Raw genomic sequence first — 22483 nt, forward strand, 5'->3', positions numbered from 1 at the left:
GACGAACAAATTTATTGAGCATAAGCTTTCGTGATCTCAGCTCAGCTCATTGGATGCATTCACTGAAGGCTGCAGCTCACAAAAGCTTATGCTCAAATAAATTTGTTCGTCTCTAAGGTGCCACAAGTACTCCTTTTCTTTTTGCGAATACAGACTAACGCGGCTGCTACTCTGAAACCTGTCAAAATACAGTTAGAGGTAAATAGGTCAGAACAGAGGGAGCGAGATTAAGAGATCTAGGCCACTGAGCGATACATATTCAGAGATGGGAAAGCCACTGAGATGGAGAGAGATTGTTCTCTATAACTCCTGTCTTTAGGGCATTGCCACTATCCATAGCCTGTGTGTGAAAGCACAGATGTCTAGGACTCTATGAAATCTCACTGCTAAATACGCAGAAGGGGAGGTCAGAGACAGGCTGGAGGCAAGTACATGGTGAGATCTTAATACTCGGTACTTACATAAAGCCTACCATCTCCAAAGCACTTTACAAACATTCATTAAGTAAGTTACCAAAAGTCAGTTCTAGCATCAGCTCTTAAAGGCTCAAATTTTGTGGTGTATTCACCCTCCAACATCCAAGCGCAACAGTCAAAGATTAATGAGTTACACGTTAGCACAGGGTGAAATTTCATCCTATGCAGAAGGACAGCTCAAGGCTTACACACCACTTAAGTTCTCAAAATAGGGTTTAAGTGATATACAGAACCTGTGCTGGCTCTCTAGCACAGTGGTATAATTCACTTATCCTTTAGGTTAATACATAAAAACTGCACAACTGATTTATGGAAAGTAAGTTCTGGTGAAGCCATACTCTAATTCCCATCCCACTGCGAAGTTTTTACAGAAAACACATTTTTTCTCTGAAAACAAGTCATGACTTCTGAGAATCCAATAACAGAAAGAAGGAGAAAGTGTTCAAAAGTGAAAGAAATGCAGATCCATCTAGAGAGAGCACAAAGAAGGGGAAGATGCAGCATGTGTAATGCAGAGTTGTAGGGCAACATGAACTGCTAAAACCACCCACACCATTCTGTTGAGTAGGATACTTACAATGGCAAATAAACAAAAATCAATATCTCTCTCCCAGGCAGACCAATATTCCCAGTTCCATTCAAAACTTTAGAGTTAATAATAATAATAATAATAATACTGTTTATTACTTGTACTATAATAATGCCTATAAGCCCTAGTATTAAGCAACCATTTTTCTTGGGCCAAAGCATCTGACTCGAGTTTTGGACTTGCCTCAGGGTCACAAGTGCAAACTTCTAATTTAGAAGGATTTTAAAAAAATATTAATTTAGTACTGTTGTAAGATTTTAAGTCACTGCTGCTCATACTGTGAAGAGGGTCAACAAGGCACGGTATTTAATATTTTACTCAAGCTCAATATCGCGGAGAATGGTCTTAATGCCTAAAAATTACTAACAAACGACCTGAATGAAAGCCTATTCCAGGTCCTACCCAAAGTAGTGACCTCATATGCTTCTCTAGTCTCTTATGGTATTCTCTGCTGACCTTGAACAAGATACTAGTCCTTATCTTGAGAGCCAATCTCGCTCTCGTGAGTCAAATCAGAATGCAAACTACATAAAAACTTGAGTTAAGCTGTTCTAAATATAAACCCTTTTTGAAATTCTAAAGGAGTAGGTTCCATCCCCAATTCAAAGATTTTAAGCTTTTCTTTCTTTCTTTCCATCTTTTCCTGTTCCAAATCACCTTTAATTCAGTAGAAAAAAGTTTTGTTCTCTCTTAAACTCTAGGTACAGCGTGTTCTGCGCAGGAGTAGTGTCATTCATACTTGCAAAAGTATGAATGATAAGAGGTACCTTTCCTTGCATATGAGGTACATCTTGCACTCTTCAAAGAAAGACATTACTGAAAGATGGACTACCTTTGTAAGTGTAACTAGCTCACCCTAAACCAGAGTTCAACTGGTTGCCTATAGTATTAAATAAAAGTAATGGTAAGAACTAAAACTGGATTACCCAAACATGACAGATGTTCCGAGCTTCCTAATTCAGAGATAGAGCTGGCAGTGGTTAAAGCACAGAAGTGGGAGTCAACTCAAAATGTAATTCCAGCTCTGCCATTGCCTCATTGGGACCATACACAAGTAAACCTTTGCGTCTCAACCTGCTGATCTACTAAATGGCTGTAATATTAGGCCTGCTTCAGGGGGGAAATATTGAGGCTTACTGGCAGTCTCTGTATAGTATTTTGCGATCCTTGGATGAAAGACATTAAGTAAACTCAGAAGTATTATTACTAAATTTGAATATTTTGCCCTCAGGCCCTGTGACAAGGCAATTTGCCTGCAGTATTCTTGGAAAACATGATTGAATTAAGTTTAAGCATCTTTGGAGTGCAAAGTTTATGTATTGTGAGATTGGATGTAAATTCTCAGGGGGGCAAGAGAAGGGAAGAGAGACGTGGCCAATGAAAGCCCTGGGAAGTGTGATGAGCTTCAAAGGACTATTTTAAACAAGACAAGAAGGATCTTCTGGGAAAAACAAGTGAATTTACTAGGAAATACCTGGGGGAAAGTGAATGCAAATTCCCACCTTCAGACCCAACCTTTTGAAATTAAACCCCAAGGAGAGAAACGCCGTCTGCTGATTATCTTTTCTCAGAATCTGAAGATCCAAGATCCAAGCTGTATACGGGAGAGACTGACTTATTCATGGGTGTGCTTCTTCTCAGCTAAAGCAATGATGAACTTGTAACCACAGAAAAAGCCCTTTGTGAGGCCTGAAGGCCTGATCAACTTACTAGAGCCCTAGCTGGATTGGGGGGTGATTTCTGGTAAGCTTATTAGCATTCATGCAGAGTTTTATTGTTTTTAATAGGTTCTCTCTGTAATGCTTTCATCTTAAGAACAAAGGTTTTTGCTTACAAAGAACTGCCGGGTAACTTAGAACTGGGCAATTACAGCTCTTTATAGCCTCTGAGGAGAAAGCAAAGTGCAGATGCAGGCCTGTTTAGGCAGTCTGGCTTGCTGCGAAGTCACAGCGTAGGTAGGGAACTATGCAGACTGGAAAATCCCCAGTCTGGAGGGAGACAGAGACAGGTCTCACTCAAGAGGTAACAGCTGAAGAGCCGGGAGCCCACAGTGGGTGCCCTTACTGGCCAATGCAGGGGGAATTCAGGTGGAGCTGTCCTGAACTGTGACAGGCCTTATTCACCAAACAGACCAGCGTCCCAGATGCACAACTGAAGCACAGTCTAGGAACTCATGTTTCCCAGTCTTCACATAGTCAACACACTATGATGCATCCTACGAGTGAGTTATTTCAGCCTTGGACTCTGATTTGTGCAACATGTGACGTCAGAAAACTGTTTGGGAAATTAAAAATCCTGTGAAACAGGACTAACTGCCTGTTTAGTGTAATTCATTCACAGGCATTTTTCTGCCTCCCAAGTTAGCAACCTAAGTCTCTGTAGCATGTCATAACAGAGAAGGTATTTTCACGAGACTTTTTTTTTTTTAATATACTGAGTTTAGCTGACTGAGGAGACACTTTCCAGTCTTGTACAAAGTTCTGCATTGCAGCAGTCGGACAGGATTTATTTACTGGCCGATGCTCAACTATTTAATTGCTGTTCCCTAACAACAAATGGAATGGGAGAGGAGGCGAGATGTCCGCCCACAGTGGGAAACTTGAGAGTTGCTGCAGGATTTAAATGCAGAAGGAAGTAAGGGAATACACACAGAAAGTAAAAATAAAGGGCGAAAGTCACATACATGCTAAAGCTGTGCATATTTCCTCACTAACAGTTGTTCAGTGTGAACGCAGGAAACCTATATAACAAAAAAAACTACCAAAACATTAATTACTACTAAAGGCTATGTCCTATCCTTTGTGCAAACCGCTCCCTGACACGAGCAGGAGAACCACTGTGGAGTGACAACTGTTTGCATCCTTTCTTCATAATGCAGCTCCAGTTAACCACATCCAAGGGTACTTACAACATAGCAATACCCCAGTGTTTGCCTGCTCTCTCCCCTGCAGCCTGGAAACCCGACAGGCCAATCAGAGCCACAGTTGGTGTAATCGTCAGAGGTCCAATGTATCTCAGGAGAGCTCCAGGAAGGCCAAGGAAGCCAATCACCACTTCTATTAAGGAGGACATGATAATAGCCCCTTGGATCTGAATACACAAAGAATGGGAAAAAATACAGTTCAATTAAGTTTGAAACGAAACATTCTTTTTCGGCTCTGGGTTATAAACTGCAATTAAAGAATTCAGTGACAAAGCAGGCCTCAGCAAACTGTTTTTCGTCATACAACAGCTAATTATGAGTTTAAGTGACTTATTGCTTACGTATAACACTCATGTTTTTCTCCACAAAACTATTACCCAACGGACCAATGGGCCAGTTTGGTAGTTGTGTGGATAGCACATCACACTGTCATACAGGAGACCTGGGTTCCAGGCTAACCTTTAAGCTCTCAGATCGAACCGGCAAGGGCTGGTGGCGCCACGGAGGTGAGATGCTCTTAGCTCCTAGGGGCAGAGTATATGCTGCATTGTTCACAAGTGCTCCTTAGAAGCTGGCATAGAGCAGCGTTGTGGTCTCAGGAGACTGCCAGCCTTCTTGGCTGCAGGGCTCTTGGCAGGATGTAGCTATGGTTTGAACATGGGGAAGAGAGAGGGGTTGTTTTAAATTGAGGAAAAATTTGCAGCCCCAAGCGACGGGATGGGAGATAAGTTCCATGACACATGCCTCAATTGGACTATGCTACCTATCCTTCTGTAGTGTGATGTCTGGGCACAACCCCCATCCTGGGCTCTGCAGGACAAGAGAAAGTTCATACTGAAATGCTGGAGGTGGGGAAGGAATTGGGCAGACTCAGCACGTCTCTGGGGAGCATCAGCATCTGCATCAGAACTGTATCCAGTTTTAGAAACCTTGATATCAAGTGATTTGCTCACTGCAGATCATTATCCTTGGGGAACAGCCTATTGAATTACTGAGCAATGGTAGGCAAGCAGCTTAATAGCAGCTAAAGTGTTTAACTGCTATTGGTGAACACAAACTGCGCATTCTAAGCAGCAGAATATTAGTCTCCCTTGTGTACTGTACGTCTTTTTGAACGTGGTAAATGACTCATTGCATTCCATTTTCAGTAATGCATAAAGAAGTTGGAATGGTTAAAATTTGCACAAAGCAGATAACGGGATATATTCACACTTAATGGTAGTGAAGGACAAAATTACAAACTTAAAATACAAGAACATGCAGAGGTATGGATGAGAAACCTTAACTGAAATGGGATGATCAACAGAGAAAGACTACTTATGTTACCTCTCGTATCCTGGGGTACCAGATATGCTCAGTGTGCAGCAGCTCTGTTGTGCCATTAGTAACTGTTACATCTTGGAGGAATAAAAAACAAACACGTTTTCATTTCTGTGTCCCATTCAGAGTGTTTTTATTTTTAGTAAGTGAAAGATTCACCTAATACTTCAGCACTAGTTTATTTTTTAGACTGACCAATGTTTGAGAAACTAAATACTCCAGTCCCAGCAATCAGCTCTCAGAGTCTGTCTACACAGCAACTAGACACCAATGGCTGGCCTGTGCCAGCGACTCAGGCTCGCAGGGCTCAGGTTATGTGACTGACCGTAGATTGCAGTCTACGCTTCTGGGCTCAGGCTCTCAGACCCTGCACAGTGGGAGCGTCCCAGAGACCAGGTTCCGGCCTGAGCCCAGAAGTCTACATGGCAATCAAACAGCCCTGCAGCCCAAGGCCCGGGAGCCCAGGTCGAGTGGCACAGGCCAGCCACAGGTTTTTCTTTGCAGCGTAGACACATCCTCAGAGGACTAAGGCAGCATTTCCTAAGGGCTAGCCACCAGAGTGGAAAATCCTAATTTGCCAAATGTAAGGGTCACTTATGGATTCTTTTCACCCCAGTAAACTCAGTGGGAACGTTTTCATCACGAGAATTACTTGATTTTATACGTCTAAAGCAGTCAAACATTTGTCATTTACTAATTTAACTAGTTCATTAGAGTGTAATAACAGCTCGTGTCTGACCCCTTTAGAAGGTTAGAAATGGTCAAGAGCAACACAAAGCAAGGGTCCTTTTCAACGATAAACTGAAACCAGTATCTCATTTGATCTCTAATACAGGAATAAGCCACAACAGGGTGTGTACTTCTAGGCTGTTAATACACGCTTCAGGGCACTGTGATGCATCCAGTTGAAAGCAGATCACGCTCCTTAGCATGGCTTACTGCCATGGACACTGAAAATTTGTGTGTAATTTCATCATGTCCAGGGCCTGATTTTCTGAACTACAGACTTGGATATCTACCTTCTAAGATATAAAACCTAACGTGAGCTGTTGCAAATATCAAAAAGAAGAAATGAATGTAAGAGGGTCACAATTAAAGGGATCTGGGGCCTATGAGAGGAAGCCGGAAACTCTTTTTTCACCTTTTCATCTGCTGTTCCCTTCCCCAAGTCAAGCTGCCTCATTCTGCACAGGTAAGATCTTAAAATCTACCGTAGAAAACTGAACTGAGAGCAATGACATAGTTCCGACTTCAGTTTTTTAACTTAAAGAGAGACCAGATGGTCAGGTTTCATTTAAAAAGGTAACTATACAACTGTGGGAAACTTCTCAAGACACTGGGGTGGGCAAAAGAGACACTGAAGGCCTAATTTGGCCTACAGTTTGGTTTGCTTGTTTAATTGGTGACATTGAGGTGGAAACCACCAAAACCTGGCTCTCAAAATTCAGGCTCATTATGCAGAGAACAGTGAAACATCTATTGCATAGAGTTTATGGCTAAAAGACTAGCTCTTCTAGTCTGATCTCTTGTATATCGCAGGCCATAGAATTTTGTCCATTTACTCCTGTATTGAGCCCAATAACTTGTATTTAACTAAGGCATATTTTCCAGACAGGCATCCAGTCTTGATTTGCAGACACCAAGAGATGAAGAATCTACCACTTCCCTTGGAAGTTTGTTTCAATGTTTAATCACCTGCACTGTTAAAAATGTGTGCCTAATTTCTAATTTTAATTCTTCCAGCTTAAGCTTCCAACCCTTGGTTCTTGTTCTGTCTGTCTTCACTAAAGCCCTTTAGTACCTGGTATTCTCTTCCTATGAAGGTACTTATACACTGTAATCAGATCACTCAAAAAAAAATTTTTTTTTTTTGATAAACAAAACAGATTGAGCTCTTGAAGTCTCTCACTCCAAGGTATTTTCTCCAGCCTTCAAATCATGTTTTGTGGCTCTTTTCTTCAACCTCAAATTTTCAACATAACTTTTAAAATGTGGGTATCAGGACTGTATGCAGAACTACACGCTATTTCAACACTGGTCTCACCAACGCTATGTACAGCGGTAACCATCATCTCCCTACTCCTACTCATTAATCCCTTTGATACATCCCAGGATTGCATCAGACCTGTGCACCACAGCATTGCACTGGGAATTCATGCTGAGTTGCTGGTCTATTATAACCTCTAACTCCTTTTCAGTTGCCAGGACATAGTCCTCTATTCTGCAGGTATGGACTTCATACCTTATTCTTAGAGGTACAGCTTTGTATTTTAATACAGTCAGATGTGTTTTGTTATATGGGTCCAGATTACCAATCAATCCAGATGACTGCCCTATCGTCATTATTTACTATTCAGTTGGTCTTTTGAGTCATCCGCAAATTTTATCAGCAGCAATTTTATATTCGCTTCCAGATGGTTGACAAAAAATGCTGAATAGCATTGGACCTAATAGTAATCCCTGTGGAACCCCACTAGTAATAACCCCATTCAATGGTGATTCCTCAATGACAACTATGTTCCAAGATCTCTCAGCTAGACAGTTCTGATTCCACTTCACACAAGTTTTGATATTGTATAGTACTATTTTAATTTTTGAATACTGATGTAACATTAGCACTTTTCCAGTTTTCTGAATTTTCTGTTTTCTCCTTAGCCAGATCTTTTATAACTCATGGATGCAAGTTATCCTGCTGATTTACAGAAGTTTATCCCCGGTAGATGTTGTTTCAAATCCTTCTTAATCAATAGTAGCATGCAAAGTACTTCAGAATGCTCATGTGACAAGAGTACATCATCCTGCTTCATTCCAAATGCACAACAGAAATATTTATTGAACACGTCTGCCTTTTCTGCATTGTTAACAACAATTCTGCTATATCTATCTAGTAATGGGCCTGTACCACTGCTAGACCCCACTTACTGAACAAAAAAACCCACCTTATTTTCCTTAGCGCTACAAGCCAGAGATTTTGCCCTGATATAATTAGCTTCTAGCTTTTTTTTAAAAAAAAATACTTCATTTACAAGAAGAGTGTATTAGACATGGAAATCACTAAAAGAAAGTCAGAACTCCACAACAGCATTTTTACAAAATCATGTTTTCAAAAGCAAAAAGTCAAACAATTCTCCTAATCCCTCCACATAGGTGAGTTGCAAGTTAGATGTCCCATTTTGAGTTACCTGGGTGACTTATCACGTGGTTAAAATTCCATAAGCATACATGACTTGCATTTACCTGTGTTATTACACTTCCACTTCTCCAAGGAGAGGATCGCTCTGGCAGGTGCTAAGAATGCAAAAGCACTGGCTTGAAACAAAGGTAACCTGAAGGAAATGGAAAGAGAAAATACAGACCTTTATAGTTTGCAACATCATAACACTGTTTCTATGTACTTTTCTACGTGTGGTTTTCACGAGGTTAACCCTCTCCAACTTACTACTCCTTTTTTCCCCACTATTAGAAATTTTGAAGTAAACAATTTTTTATTTCAAGGAATAAAAAGAAATCATAAAAAAATCCAACCACCAGAAAGACATTAAATGCAATAGCAGCTATTATCAGTAACAAATGTTACTGAACACTTGTTTGCAGATACCAGGTATTGGTACAAGACCTTTATTCAACGGGGGAAAGGCCGTGCATAACAGGTATATACGAAAACAATACAAGTGTGAGGCGCTGAATGTGCAGCAGTACAGTATATGAAGTGTTAAGTTAGCTTGTGAAAGGCAAGTTATTCTTCACATAGTTTGAATAAGGGCTAGTCTACACTGGCTTTAGCCTTGTTGGTGTAGTCACAGCAGAGTGCTGGGGGAGAGCTCTCCCAGCGCTCTAAAAATACCACCTCCATGAGAGGCACGGCTCCCGGCGTTGGTACACTGTTCACACTGGCGCTTTACAGCACTGAAACTTGCTGCGCTCAGTGGGGTGTTTTTTCAGACCCCATGAGCGAGAAAGTTGCAGCCCTGTTAAGTGCCAGTGTAGACAAGCCTTAAGGGACGCACCTGAATTGCATAGCTGGGATTAAAAGCATATATACTTTCATCACTGAGTTGATGTGTAAATAGCTATAAAGCAGGTAAAAACTGCTAAGTTCCAGGAAAGCAAGAGCAATGAATCTGGAAGCTGAAAGGATATTAAGAGAAAAGACATGTTTAATATTGTTTATATAAATTCCCCAAACGGTTTTAAAAAGGACATCCATCTGTATCTTTCTGTGTATTCAGTAAGCTATAGCTTGCACAACATGTTAAAACAGAAATAGTTAAGCAATGTCTATTAAAGAATAACACTTTGAACTGTTCTCTACAGACTGTTTTTGAGAGATGGTCACATCGTTCTCTTTAAAAACAGATCAAACTCTGGCACATCGAGCACTTCCTGCTCATGGGGCACTGGCTACACTCCTGCTTTTCTGCTGCTTGTACCGCCACAAAAGAGAGTCCTGATGCCGGCAGAATCAGCAGCACAGGAAAAGGAGCAAAACCAGCAGGCTCGGCTCGGGGTAACAAGTAGCCAAAGAAAGTAGGACTAGAAATGCGAAATGCCAGAACAACTGGAGGGAGGACCTTCCTCAGTGAGGTACTTCAGAGAGTAAGATGAACAGAGGAGGTGGCGAGGAGATAGAAAACAGAGGCAATAGGAATGTGCATGAGTTAATGTCATACGTTCACAGGCAGGAAAAGGGATCAAGAGTTGGTATATGATTGGCAGGGGAGGTGGCCATGAGATTCTTTTACAAGAATTGGCCCACACAGAGAATTTAGAAACCTCTGCTTATTAAAAATTCTAAGTACGGGCAGCACACAGACCACATGTGAATGGCCATGACTTTGCTTGGATTGTGAGGCTTCTACTCGGGTATGAGTCCCTATATCGGCTACTTGTGGCAAAAATCTAAACCATATCCTGGGTGAAGAGAAATGGTGTTTGCTGTGAGCAAATGATTCACCTCATACCTTTGATTTTCACTAGACAAACTGAGTACACTGGCACCCAGGGCAAAATATGCAACACCTGAAACAAGCTGCTACTCCTCACCTCTACTTACACACTACTCCCCTTCTCCTTTTACAAATCCTTTAATATACCTCTCAAAAACATTCTTCAATAATGAAGTCAGTTTAGTGTTTCAACTTCATTCCAGCAATTTACTCCATGCAGAAAAAGCTTTTCAAACCTTGTGTAAATTTAACTTCATCTGTAACATGCACATGTTGTGAGCATTCAAAGCTTAATATTTGTTCCTTTCAAATGATTAGGTATCAGCACATTCTATGAATATTAAATAGTCACAGAAGCCTGGACTTCTGCTGTGTCAACTTGCCTCCATTTGACACAAAACTTCTTGACAGATAAATTTAGATTTAATTTTTTTAAAACATCATAAAATTGCAAAACTGCACTGTCTTGGAAGAGATCAGTGCAAAAGAGTTCAGGAGTTGAGCTTTTTAACTATATTCGATAAGGAACTGTTATGTGAAGTGTTCAGAGATGCTCCAGGCTGTGGAGATTTTTAATTAATTCATGATGTTTGAATTTTCAAGTAAAACACTGATGCCCTGATTTAGGGAAGTATGAACATATGTGCTCAGGTTAAGCTTTTGGATATTCTCCTTTGATAAATTCTTTGTACATTGTCTAATGCGGTTTTGCATGACTGACCCCTCAGGCCTTGTAAGTCAAAGCTGACCTGCTATATTGATCATGAGAGTTTCTGCAGCAGACAGGATACCAGCTTTGTTTTTTCCTAACCAGAAATTAACATAACCTATCTTACTTTGTTACAGTAGTAAGCGAGTAAAGAACAACCATAACCAGTTATCTTTCAAGAAAGCTAGCATTAGCACTGGCCTGGGTTAATAGAATATCAGGGTTGGAAGACCTCAGGAGGTCATCTCGTCCAACCCCCTGCTCAAAGCAGGGCCAATCCCCAACTAAATCATCCCAGCCAGGGCTTTGTCAAGCCAGGCCTTAAAAACCTCTAAGGATGGACATTCCACCACCTCCCTAGGGAACCCATTCCAGTGGTTCACCACCCAACGTATTCCATACAATGCCAAACATATTCCGTAAAATGCCTTTCCAATTTTTAAGTTCCACACATACTGGATAAGAATTATGCTACTGTCAGGGTTCCTTCCCCCACTCTGAACTCTAGGGTACAGATGTGGGGACCCGCATGAAAGACCCCGGAAGACCCCCTAAGCTTATTTCTAGCAGCTTAGGTTAAAAACTTCCCCAAGGTACAAACTTTCCCTTGTCCTTGAACCGTATGCTGCCACCACCAAGCATTTTAAACAAGGAACAGAGAAAGAGACCACTTGGAAACGTCTTCCCCCAAAATATCCCCCCAAGCCTCCCTCCTCCCCCCGCCTCCATTCCTGGGGAAGGCTTGATAAGAATCATCACCAATTTTGTACAGATGAACACAGACTCAAACACTGGGATCTTAAGAACAATGAAAAAATCAATCCGGTTCTTAAAAGAAGAATTTGAATTAAAGAAAAGGTAAAAGAATCACCTCTGTAAAATCAGGATGGAAAATACTTTACAGGGTATTCAGATTCAAAACACAGAGGATCCCCTTCTGGGCATAACCTTAAAGTTACAGAAAACAGGAATAAACCTCCCTCTTAACACAGGGAAAATTTACATAAAACCAAAGATAAACTAATCCACCTTGCCTGGCTTACTTATACCAGTTGCAATATTGGAGACTTGGATTAGGATGGGTTGGAGAAGATGGATTACTGTCTGGCCTCTCTCAGTCCCAAGAGAGAGCAAACATGTAAACTAAGAGCACAAACAAAAGCCTCCCCCCACCCCAAGATTTGAAATTATCTTGTTCCCTTATTGGTCCTTTGGGTCAGGTGCCAGCCAGGTTAGCTGAGCTTCTTAACCCTTTACAGGTAACAGGATGTTGCCTCTGGCCAGGAGAGATTTTATAGCACTGTATACACAAAGGTGGTTACCCTTCCCTTTATATTTACCTACAGCCATATTTAAACCAAAGCTCATCTTTAATGTGTGATTTCAATTTGGGCTATAGTGCAGTACGTAGTCCTTAGTCCCATTTCTAACGTTTACACTGCAGTCAATTCACAGAGTAAATTCTAATGCAACACCAAGGCAAACACCATTGCTGCAGACACATAAACCACAGTATAAACGCTGAAGCTCTTTTGTAAAAGAGAAGGTTACTCGAAGAATAGCAATTCACAACTAACTTGCAAAAAGTAAGATGCTAATTTAGAGTTTAAGTGTAACAGCAAGCCTGAAGCAGGTTTGTAAAAGGTAAGGTTACTCGACGAAAACCAATTACTCACCTTCTCGGAACTGTTCTTCAAGATATGTTGCTCATATCGATTCCAATTAGATGTGTGCACGCCATGTGCACAGTCATCTGAAAGTTTTTCCCCTCGCAGCACACGTCGGGTTGGCTCTAGAGCGGTGCCTTCATGGCGCTCCATCTACGACCCTGGCAACCCGGCGCCTCCTCAGTTCTTTCTTGCCAGTTACTCCGACCGAGGGCAAGGGTTTGGAATGGATATCAGCAACACATCTCGAAGAACAGCTACGATAAGGTGAGTAACCGTTTTTTCTTCAAGTGATTGCTCATATCTATTCCAATTACGTGACTCCCAAGCCTTAGCTAGGCAATGGGGTCAGAGTTATGGAATCGCTGATTGGAGCACCGCTCTGCCAAAAACTGCATCATCTCTGGCATGCCGGATGATGGCGTAATGAGAGGTGAACGTATGTATCGAGGACCAAGTTGCTGCCCTGCAGATTTCTTGCATCAGGCCCTGGGCCAGGAACGTCACTGATGAGGACTGGGCCCTCATGGAGTGTGCCGTACGAGCCGGGGCTGGTGTTTTGGCCAGCTTTAGTATGTGCGGATGCAGGACGTGATCCAGGAAGATATTCTTTGAGAGGAGACCAGGAGTCCTTTCATCCCGTCTGCTACCACTACGAACAACTGGTTCAACTTCCTGAACAGCTCGGTGCGCTCCATGTAGAAGGCCAGCGCTTGCCGAACATCAAGGGAGTGCAGCCTCTGCTCACGACTACAGGCATGAGGCTTAGGATAAAAAAACACGCAAGAAAATGTCCTGACTATTGTGCAAGTGTGACACAACCTTAGGAAGAAAGGCCGGGTGGGGTCTGAGTTGCACCTTATCCCTGTGGAAAACCGAATAAGGTGGGTCAGAGGCAAGGGCCTAACTCAGACACACTCCTTGCAGATATAACGGCAACCCAAAAGGATATCTTCCACGACAGATAGAAAAGGGAGCAAGTCGTCAGCGATTCGAATGGGGGCCCCCCATCAGTCTGGAGAGGACCAGATTAAGGTCCCTCACGCGGACAGGCTGTCTGATCTGGGGATGTAGCTTTTCCAGACCCTTGAGGATCTGACCAACCATAGGGTTGGCGAAGACGGAGAGTCCAGACGCTCCTCGGTGGAAAGCTGAGATAGCAGCGAGGTGTACCTTTCTGGAGGACCTTGCCAGGCCGTGCTGTTTCAGGTGCAGAAGGTACTCTAAGATGAGAGGTACAGGTGCCTGAAGAGGGGGTGTATGACTCTGGTCACACCAAAACAAAAATCTCTTCCACTTTGCCAGATACGTGGCTCTAGTGGAGCGCTTCCTGCTGCTGAGGAGGACTTGTTCTTAGCACAGAAGCTCCATGGGGTTCAGCCAGGAAGCTTCCAAGCTGTGAAGTGGAAGGACTGCAGGTCGGGGTGATGGATGCAACTGTGGTCCTGAGTGATCAGGTCGGGGAGGAGTGGCAACGTGATCGGGGCGTCCACTGACAGTTCCAGGAGCGTAGTGTACCAATGTTGTCGAGGCCATGCTGGTGCCGCGAGAATTCTCTCTGCCCTGTCCCTGCGGACTTTGAGGAGGACCTTGTGCACAAGAGGGAACAGGGGAAAGGCAGAGAGCAAGCAGCCTCCCCAGGGTAGCAGGAATGTGTCTGTGATTGAGCCTAGGCTTTGTTTCTGGAAGGAGCAGAACACTGGGCACCTTCTGTTGCTCCAGGTGGCCAACAGATTGATCTGGGGAGACCTCCACCTTTGGAAGATGGAGTGTATGACATCCAGCCGGAGGGACCACTCGTGATTGCGGATGGACCTGCTGAGGTGGCCCGCCAGTGTGTTCTGAACTCCTGGTAGATGTGATGCTTCCAGGTGAATGGAGTAGGCTATGCACAACTCCCACAGCCGGAGGGCTTTCCGACAATAGGAGAGAGGAGCGGGCTCCACCCTGCTTGTTGATGTAAAACACAGCAGTGGTGCTGTCCGTCAGAACTGCTACACTCTGACCTTTCAGTCAGACCTGGAAGGCTTGGCATGCTAGTCGCACCGCCCTTGGCTCCTTGATATTGACCTGGAGGGAGAGCTCACCCTGCAATCACAGGGCCTGTCCGTCGCTCGCCTGCAAGCACTCTGATGCAAGCACCCTTTCTTGTCCCAGCATATAAACAATGACTAAAACGCCAACAGTCTGATAGGAGAAAAGTCCACTCCCAAACTGGAGTCTCTCATGCCGCAGTGGGGCCGAGAAAGCAGCATGCCAGCCTGCAAAGAGTATTAAGCTGGGTAAATCAGCAGACTCCATAGTAAATGGTTTTACTACCCACCATAAAAAGGCACAAGAATTCTGCTACATAATTAAGCAATGAATGCTCCAAAGAGCTTCTGGCTGAACTCCCCTCAGTCCAATTGCTAGAATAAACTCCAATTCAGCTTGCAATAAAAGTAAAACTGGAAAGGATCTAAAACAAAGCGAACAGCTCGACTTTAGCAATGCTATTTCCACAGTGGCTTTATCTCTGTGTTTAAGCCTGGACGAGTTAGGGGAAAAAACGCATTAGGAGGTCTCTATTAGATTCCCTTTTCACGTCATATCCACGGAGATGGTGATTATCTTAATGGTGAGGAGTTATTCCAAATGAAAACTGACTTTTTTTTTAAGCATAGAATACAGAAGACACTGACTGTAAAGTTGTTTGATTAGTGCCCCTGCATTTTTCTTCTCTCTCCAGCCAGTCTCCTTTCATCTAAGACCTAGGAAGTTGTGTTTATGGCTGCAGAATCAATAATACTCTTTTTGTTAATGTAGTGACTTCCCATACAAAGCTACATTTTTCAGTAGTTTAAAATTTGTTTGACTAGGGCAGTGGTTTTCAAACGTTTTGTATTGGTGACCCCTTTCACACAGCAAGCCTCTGACCCCAACGTAACCACCTTGTGACCCCAGTTTGAGAATCCCTGAACGAGGGGTCGCACGCTTTGTAGCTTGCGTAGGCTGAGCTCATTGCTCCCACAAGGGGCTCCAGGCATCCTTCCCTTCTCCCTGTCCCCAGCTCCCTATGTGCCATTCTTCCCTCCCCCTCTATTGCAGGGACTCCCTGCAACCTCCCCCAATCTGCTCTCTGCCATGGGGTCTGTGCCCGCCCTATTCCTCCTACACCAGCAGCGTTGTGTGCACCACCTTCCTTTCCCACTTCCCCCACGTCATCCATTCCCCTCCATGACATTCTGGCCACTGATCCTTAGATCACACGGTGAAATTTTGTAATTGGTCAGGTGCAGCATTCAACAGCGATTGTGATGCACGCATAAGGCCTCCCCGAGCTTTGCTAAAAAATTCACTCTGAGTTGAACACTGTTTCTGAACTACTTTTTTCAGCCCAGTCACAATGGACTTTTTGCCAAGGCTAAATTGGCTGGTCTTTTATGAGGACATGATCAAGGGACTCCAGTGGTTATTGCATTTCCTTCTTCTCAAGAGAAGACAAATTCACTCTTCTCAGATAAATACATAGTAATTTGTCAGCAATATACAATGAAGTGGCGATACATGGAAACACCAGTCAACAAAAATCAGAAGAAAAAACAAAAGGTGAGATTGTACTAGGTTAAGTAACAATTAAATCTCTTAGTGGAATTCTACCACAATCTTGATAAACTGAAACTATGCCCTAAAAGTACACTATTGTGAAACAGTAATACATCACACAAATGTACAAAGTGGATACATTACCCAAGCCCATATAAACACATGGTCAGGATGCAATTTCAAGGGCAAGTGTGCATGATAACACCCATTGTTTCATGTTCTCTATGTATATAAACCTCCCCACTGTATTTTCCACCGAATGCATCCGATGAAGTGAGCTGTAGCTCACGAAAGCTTATGTTCTAATAAATTGGTTAGTCTCTAAGGTGCCACAAGTCCTCCTTTTCTTTTTCAGGGCAATTCTGAATTTCCTAATGGTTGAGGTTTTGACACTCGCACTATTGAGGACAGCTTCTGAGTAATTAAAATGTTGTTTTTGAAACATCCTAGCTAACATAAATACATTGCATATATGTAACAATGCTTAGATACTACAGACACACAATTCACCAGACCTAAAATATAGCTCAAGGTACACATTTATCTCTCAGATCATAACAGTTCCTTTGTATTAATCCAAAACGCTGGCAAAGAGCTATGCTTTGGTAAATAGCCTGAATTCCTAAAATTAGTATGGATAGCAGACGAACTACAATGGCTCCAGATAACTGGCTACGTCCATCTCTAAGGGCTTTTAACTAGTGAAAATTGACCTTTCTGAAACCGTAATGGCTTTATTTGTTTAAACATTTCTCAGTTCACAGGCTTGCCAATAAACCTTGTAAGAATCTCATTTCAAGTGTAGTTCACGTCTGCAGGTCCCAAGCAAATATAAAACAGTATCACATGCTAACAGTTACAAAATGTTCAGCCGCTAATTCTCCAAAAACAAAGTTAGTGGAATAGGCCTGAGAGATGATGGAGTAAGTCTTCAGTGGTCTAAAAAAATGAAGATGACTTTTTCATCTAAAAAAAGACTTATACTGACCATATCTTCCGATTTCCGTGACTATCCCTTGACCCTATACGTGAAGGCCAGTATAAGATGCAAGATAAGGAGGTAAAAAGTAATGTGTTAAAGGTAAAAGCATTTGAAGCAAGCAGCAACATAATCAGATATAGCTGCTCAATTTAAATGTGATTATCTTGAAGACAATGAGGGGCCTGGCCCATTCTTCTCTGCTACCCTCTCCCCCCCCCCCTTTTATAAATGTTTAGCTAAAATCTAGGAATAAGTGTGTTTGAGCTAACTCTCTTTGTCCTCATTTGAAGTTAACAGGAAGGAACAAACCGAATAGGAAAGAAAACTGTCTCATACGTGACAGGTTTCAGAGTAACAGCCCTGTTAGTCTGTATTCACAAAAAGAAAAGGAGTACTTGTGGCACCTTAGAGACTAACCAATTTGTTTGAGCATAAGCTTTCGTGAGCTACAGCTCACTTCAACGGTTGCATCCGATGAAGTGAGCTATAGCTCACGAAAGCTTATGCTCAAATAAATTGGTTAGTCTCTAAGGTGCCACAAGTACTCCTTTTCTTTTTGCGAATACATGTGAGGGACAGAGCATTTTGTCTCAAGGAAAACATGGTCTTAGGAAAAAGCAAATTCTTTTTTCTCCTTTCTGACAATTTCACCTAGACAAAATATCCCTTCCTATTTCTGAAGTAAGCATTCGATGAAAGAAATATCAAAGCAGCTTTACAATTCTTAGAAAAGCTGAGGGTAAGAAAAGGACAAAGAACCTTTTCTGAAGAGGTAGAAGGAAGGTGAGATGGCAGATCAGCTGAGTACTTTCTCCAGGCTATTGAAAACAAAACAAACACAAGAACTTTGACTCAGGACGCCTGAATTGCCTGAAGAGGTTTTGGATTTTTTCCCCTTTGGCTGACCTGCATTAACAATCCTAAATGATTTGTTTAACGGGTTTGCCCTTTTCTCCCTACTGAGTGATCTCCTCCACCCAAAGAGTCTGTTTCTTGAGTAAGTGTTTTTAATTTAAACTACGTTGTCCATTTTTCACTGAAAGTCTAAGACTTCATCTTATATCATTTTTATGATGAATTAAGTGACACTTGAACAATAGTGCTTGGACATGCTAATGCGAGTATCTTTCTTCTGGTCTTATTTTTCTTTCTTGATTCTATTCAAGATGCAGCAACAACCTTGTGGGTTTTATCCATCCCTTGACTCAAATAATGCACGAACAAGGGTTTAAGTAAATGTTTAGTTAAACTCTCTCTGCAGTATTCCAAGTACAGTGATAAGTGCTTTTTTATTTTTATTTTAACTTCACTGTTAGAACGTACTCAGTTTTGGCAATAACGTATTATTTTAAAAATCTGGCAGTATTTGGACTAGTCTCAGATATGTCACCGTATTAAAATAGCACTTCCAGAAACAGTGGCGTAAAAGATACTCACAGGAACCCCAAAGCAAACACTTATGTTCCTTGACAGCTTGTGGTAAAGTGATACTGGCACCTCTGTGCAGTTAAGAAAGAAGACCTTTATTTCCCACCCATTCCCACAGAAGGAATTTACAAGGGAACATATGCAAAGGGTATGTTATTGGCAGACAGAGTAAGGTCAGGGATAAGAAGTTGCCCTTCCTTTTTCTTAAGGTCTATTATATGATCTACCTTAATTATGTAAAAGTGATTCCGAAGTGCAAGGGTTTCGACAGGACAGAGAGACTCTTCTAGATGAGCATTTTATCCTCAGCTGTAAGCATGATTAACTACACAGGTCACTTGCTTTCACTGATATACACCTGCAACCTGAAGCATCAGAGTCGTACATTAGCTTCTTCAAGTATATGGCTCCAGAGATCCTAGTATTTCAACATACTTTGACAATCACCTTGCGGAAACTGTCACAGCACAATGTGACAGAAGGAACAGTAGATGTTACTGTGTCCATACACCAAAACTTCAACTGGTTACCTTTTGGAAGTTAGTACAAGGACAGTATTCTAAGCAATCACTCTTTAAAGTAAGCTAAATCATTTTTTTCCCAGTGTTCAATCATCTTGTTTCTCCTCACTATTTCTCCGCTCCTCTACTCTTTTTATTCTGCTCATGCCTTCTTTCATTCAAAACAGCTTCCCAGTTATCCAAAATGTAGTGCTGGTCTACATCAGAAAATTAGATCAACCCAGCTACATTGCTCAAGGGTGCAAAAAATCCACATCTCTGAGTGACGTAGCAAAATGACTTAACCCTCAGGCAACTTTATTACAGTGCTACATCAATGGAATAATTCTTCCATTGATCTCGCTGTGACATTGCACTCAATATGATTTTATCAAAGTATGCTAATGAGTGAATATCATGTAACTGGAATATGCTTCATGCAAAAGGTCTCTTGTAAGGTATCATTACAAAGCTTATAACCTAGTGAGTGTGGTCATCCTATTTGTATAAATGTATCCCTCTTGTATCTGAAACTAGAAATATGAAATATAGCTTTGTAGTTATGCAAAATGTGGGCCATTAATGGTAGTTTGGAATCTTAATGGCGCCCATCAACCAGGACAATTAATTGTGGATAGCTCTGTTCGCTTCCAGGCCTTCCTGTGAGTCAGACTGGGAGGAATGAGGGCTTGGAGTTTTACAGTGACATGTGATCATGTCACCTGAACTGAAATCCATCTTTAACCTGGTGCTTTTCCATTGAGAACTAGGAGTGGGAACCCAGAGAGAGACAAAGGATTCCCACCTGGTACAAAAGATATATAAGGGAGTGGAACAAAACAAAGGGGGCAGCAATCATGAGAAATCCCCTAGCTACCACCTGAGCTGGAACAAGGGCTTTGTACGAGGAGAAAGGATTGTGCCCAGACTAGGAAGGCGTCCAGTCTGTGACAGAAGCTTTTTCAAACATCTGACGGTGAGATTTTATCTGTACTCAGTTTTCTTACTGTACTAGACTTAAACTTGCGTGTTTTATTTTATTTTGCTTGGTAATTCACTTTGTTCTGTCTGTTATTACTTGGAACCACTTAAATCCTACTTTTTGTATTTAATAATTAATAAGGAAAAAGTGATTCTAACTCAGAGTACGTATTAATGCCTGGGGGGACAAACAGCTGTGCCTCTCTCTCTCTCAGTGTTATAGAGGGCGAACAGTTTTATGCGTTTACCTTGTAAAAGCTTTACACAGGGTAAAACGGATTTATTTGGGGTTTGGACCCCATTGGGAGCTGGGCATCAGTGTTAGAGACAGGAACGCTTCTTAAGCTGTTTTCAGGTAAGCCTGCAGCTGTTGGGGGACATGGTTCAGACCTGGGTCTGGGTTTGTAGCAAGCCAGCATGTCTAGCTCAAACAAGCAAGGTTCTGAAGTCCCAAGCTTCAGGGGTAGTCTCAGCACATCAGTTGGCAGTCCCAAGGGGGTTTCTGTGATCCAACCCATCACACTAGCTATGGCCTCTTGGGGAGGTGGATTTACTACAGCGACAGGAGAACCCCTCCAGTCACACTAATACGTGAGGACAGTGAGCATACACTGAAGCGCTACAGTGGTGTAGCTGCAGCTATGCCACTGTAATGTTTTAAGCGTAGAGACAGCCTTATTTTTACATTTCGTATCCATTTTGTGTACGTTAAACCTTCCAAAATTAGGAAGGGACAACCCTATTGCCGAGCAAGCGTGAGTTTGAACTGTTATTCTGTGTTTCACATTCATCCTTCTGAAATATCCTATGCACTTCTTGGATCACACAAGGTATCCTGTACAATTAAAGAGATGTGTACCCCACCATCAACATCTCAATAATAAAGAATGACTTAGGAGTTTGGATCTCACCTGCATCCAAAAGTGGTTTGTAACAAAGTAGTGATTCCCACACAGAAGAAAATGGTCCCAATCAGTTGGCTGGTTGCCCACTGGTCAAATCCAACACACATGGCGTCAGCTAGCAAAAAAGGTACAGCTATAGTTCCACTAAAACATGTCAGGTAGTGCTGTGAACAAAAAGAATGAACAGCGTGTTAACACTGCTAATCACACATACGAGAAGCCCCAAGATGCACTATTTTTCCTCTGCACTCAGTTTATTTATTGTTTTAAATTAACCACCAACTCTCATTGCTTTCTCAATTCCGATTCCAAATATTTTAATTCCTAGTGTTTTTTACTTTCCATGTTTAGCTACTTTTAGCCAACTACTAATGACTTCTACTTATAGATGATAAATTAGGCTATTTACATAGCTCAGTGGTTCCTGTTCTTATTCTTGATGAGTAGGTATCTAGGTAACCAGGCTGAAGCAGCTTCCAACTTACAGAAGCAGAAAAACAGCTCCCTCCATTTTGAAACACACAAAATCACAGGGTTTGAAGGGACCACAAGCGTCATCTAGTCTAAACCCCTGCCAAGATGCAGGATTTGTTGTGTCTACACCATCCAAGACGGATGGCTATCCAGCCTTCTTTTGAAAGCCTCTAGTGAAGAAGTTTCCACAATCTCCGGAGGCGGTCTGTTCCATTGTCCTACGATTCTTACAGTTAGGAAGTTTTTCCTGTGATTTAATCTGAATCTGCTATGCTGTAGTTTGAACCCATTGCCTCTTGTCCTGAACTCTGTGGCAAAACAGAACAATTCTTCTCTTTTTTATGGCAGCCTTTTAAGCAGACATGCCAAACCTGCGGAAAAAAAGCAGAAATCAGGCTTGTTTGGGGCTTAATTGGCTTGTGAGTTGCTTTTTGGCTAGTTTTTGGTTTGTAGCTTTTTGCTTGTTTGGCTTGTAGCAGCTTGTTGCTTCTTTTTTTTATCAGCTCCCGGCAAGTAGGGGCAAGGAGGGAGAGAGTCAGGGATGCACAGCAGGTCCACCAAAGTCCCAGACTGCACGCAGGGGATCTTGTCAGAGTGTTGGGATTCTTAGGGATTGGCTGGTTTGGGCCTTGTTTTGAAATGGGATTAGCTTGATTTTTGGCTTATTATGGAAGTCGGGGTGCATATTTACCATGTGAAAGTTGGCAGCTGTGCTTTTGAGTATTTGAAAACAGCTATCCCCCGCCCTCCACCCCAGCTGTGTGTTATCTGCAAATCTGATCATTATGCTCTCTATTCCTACATCCAGGTCATTAATAAAGATGTTCAACATCACTAGACCCAGAACAGATCCCTATGGAACCCCACTTCAGACCTCCCTCTAATCCCCCATCATTCCATTAATAGTTACTCTTAGTTTGCGGTTGTTTAACCAATTGTATATCCACTGAATGGTCTTTCTGCTGAGCCAGCATTTCTCCAGCAGACTTATCAGAATG

At 42.2% G+C, this 22483-nt stretch overlaps 1 protein-coding gene across 3 annotated transcripts in view; it reads right to left on the minus strand.

Moving 5' to 3' along the window:
• SLC23A2 (solute carrier family 23 member 2) overlaps nt 1–22483 on the minus strand; it is a 102539-nt gene that overhangs the window by 17191 nt on the left and 62865 nt on the right. For all 3 annotated transcript variants that reach the window (XM_077805601.1, XM_077805599.1, XM_077805600.1), the window contains 4 exons: nt 21018–21175; nt 8546–8634; nt 5315–5385; nt 3974–4155 (listed from right to left, as the gene is read on the minus strand). In XM_077805601.1, the coding sequence (XP_077661727.1) occupies nt 3974–4155; nt 5315–5385; nt 8546–8634; nt 21018–21175 (500 nt within the window). The remainder of the gene's footprint in view (nt 1–3973; nt 4156–5314; nt 5386–8545; nt 8635–21017; nt 21176–22483) is intronic.

Source organism: Eretmochelys imbricata, chromosome 26 (assembly GCF_965152235.1).
Source record: "Eretmochelys imbricata isolate rEreImb1 chromosome 26, rEreImb1.hap1, whole genome shotgun sequence".
In the NCBI taxonomy this organism is placed as follows: domain Eukaryota; kingdom Metazoa; phylum Chordata; order Testudines; family Cheloniidae; genus Eretmochelys; species Eretmochelys imbricata.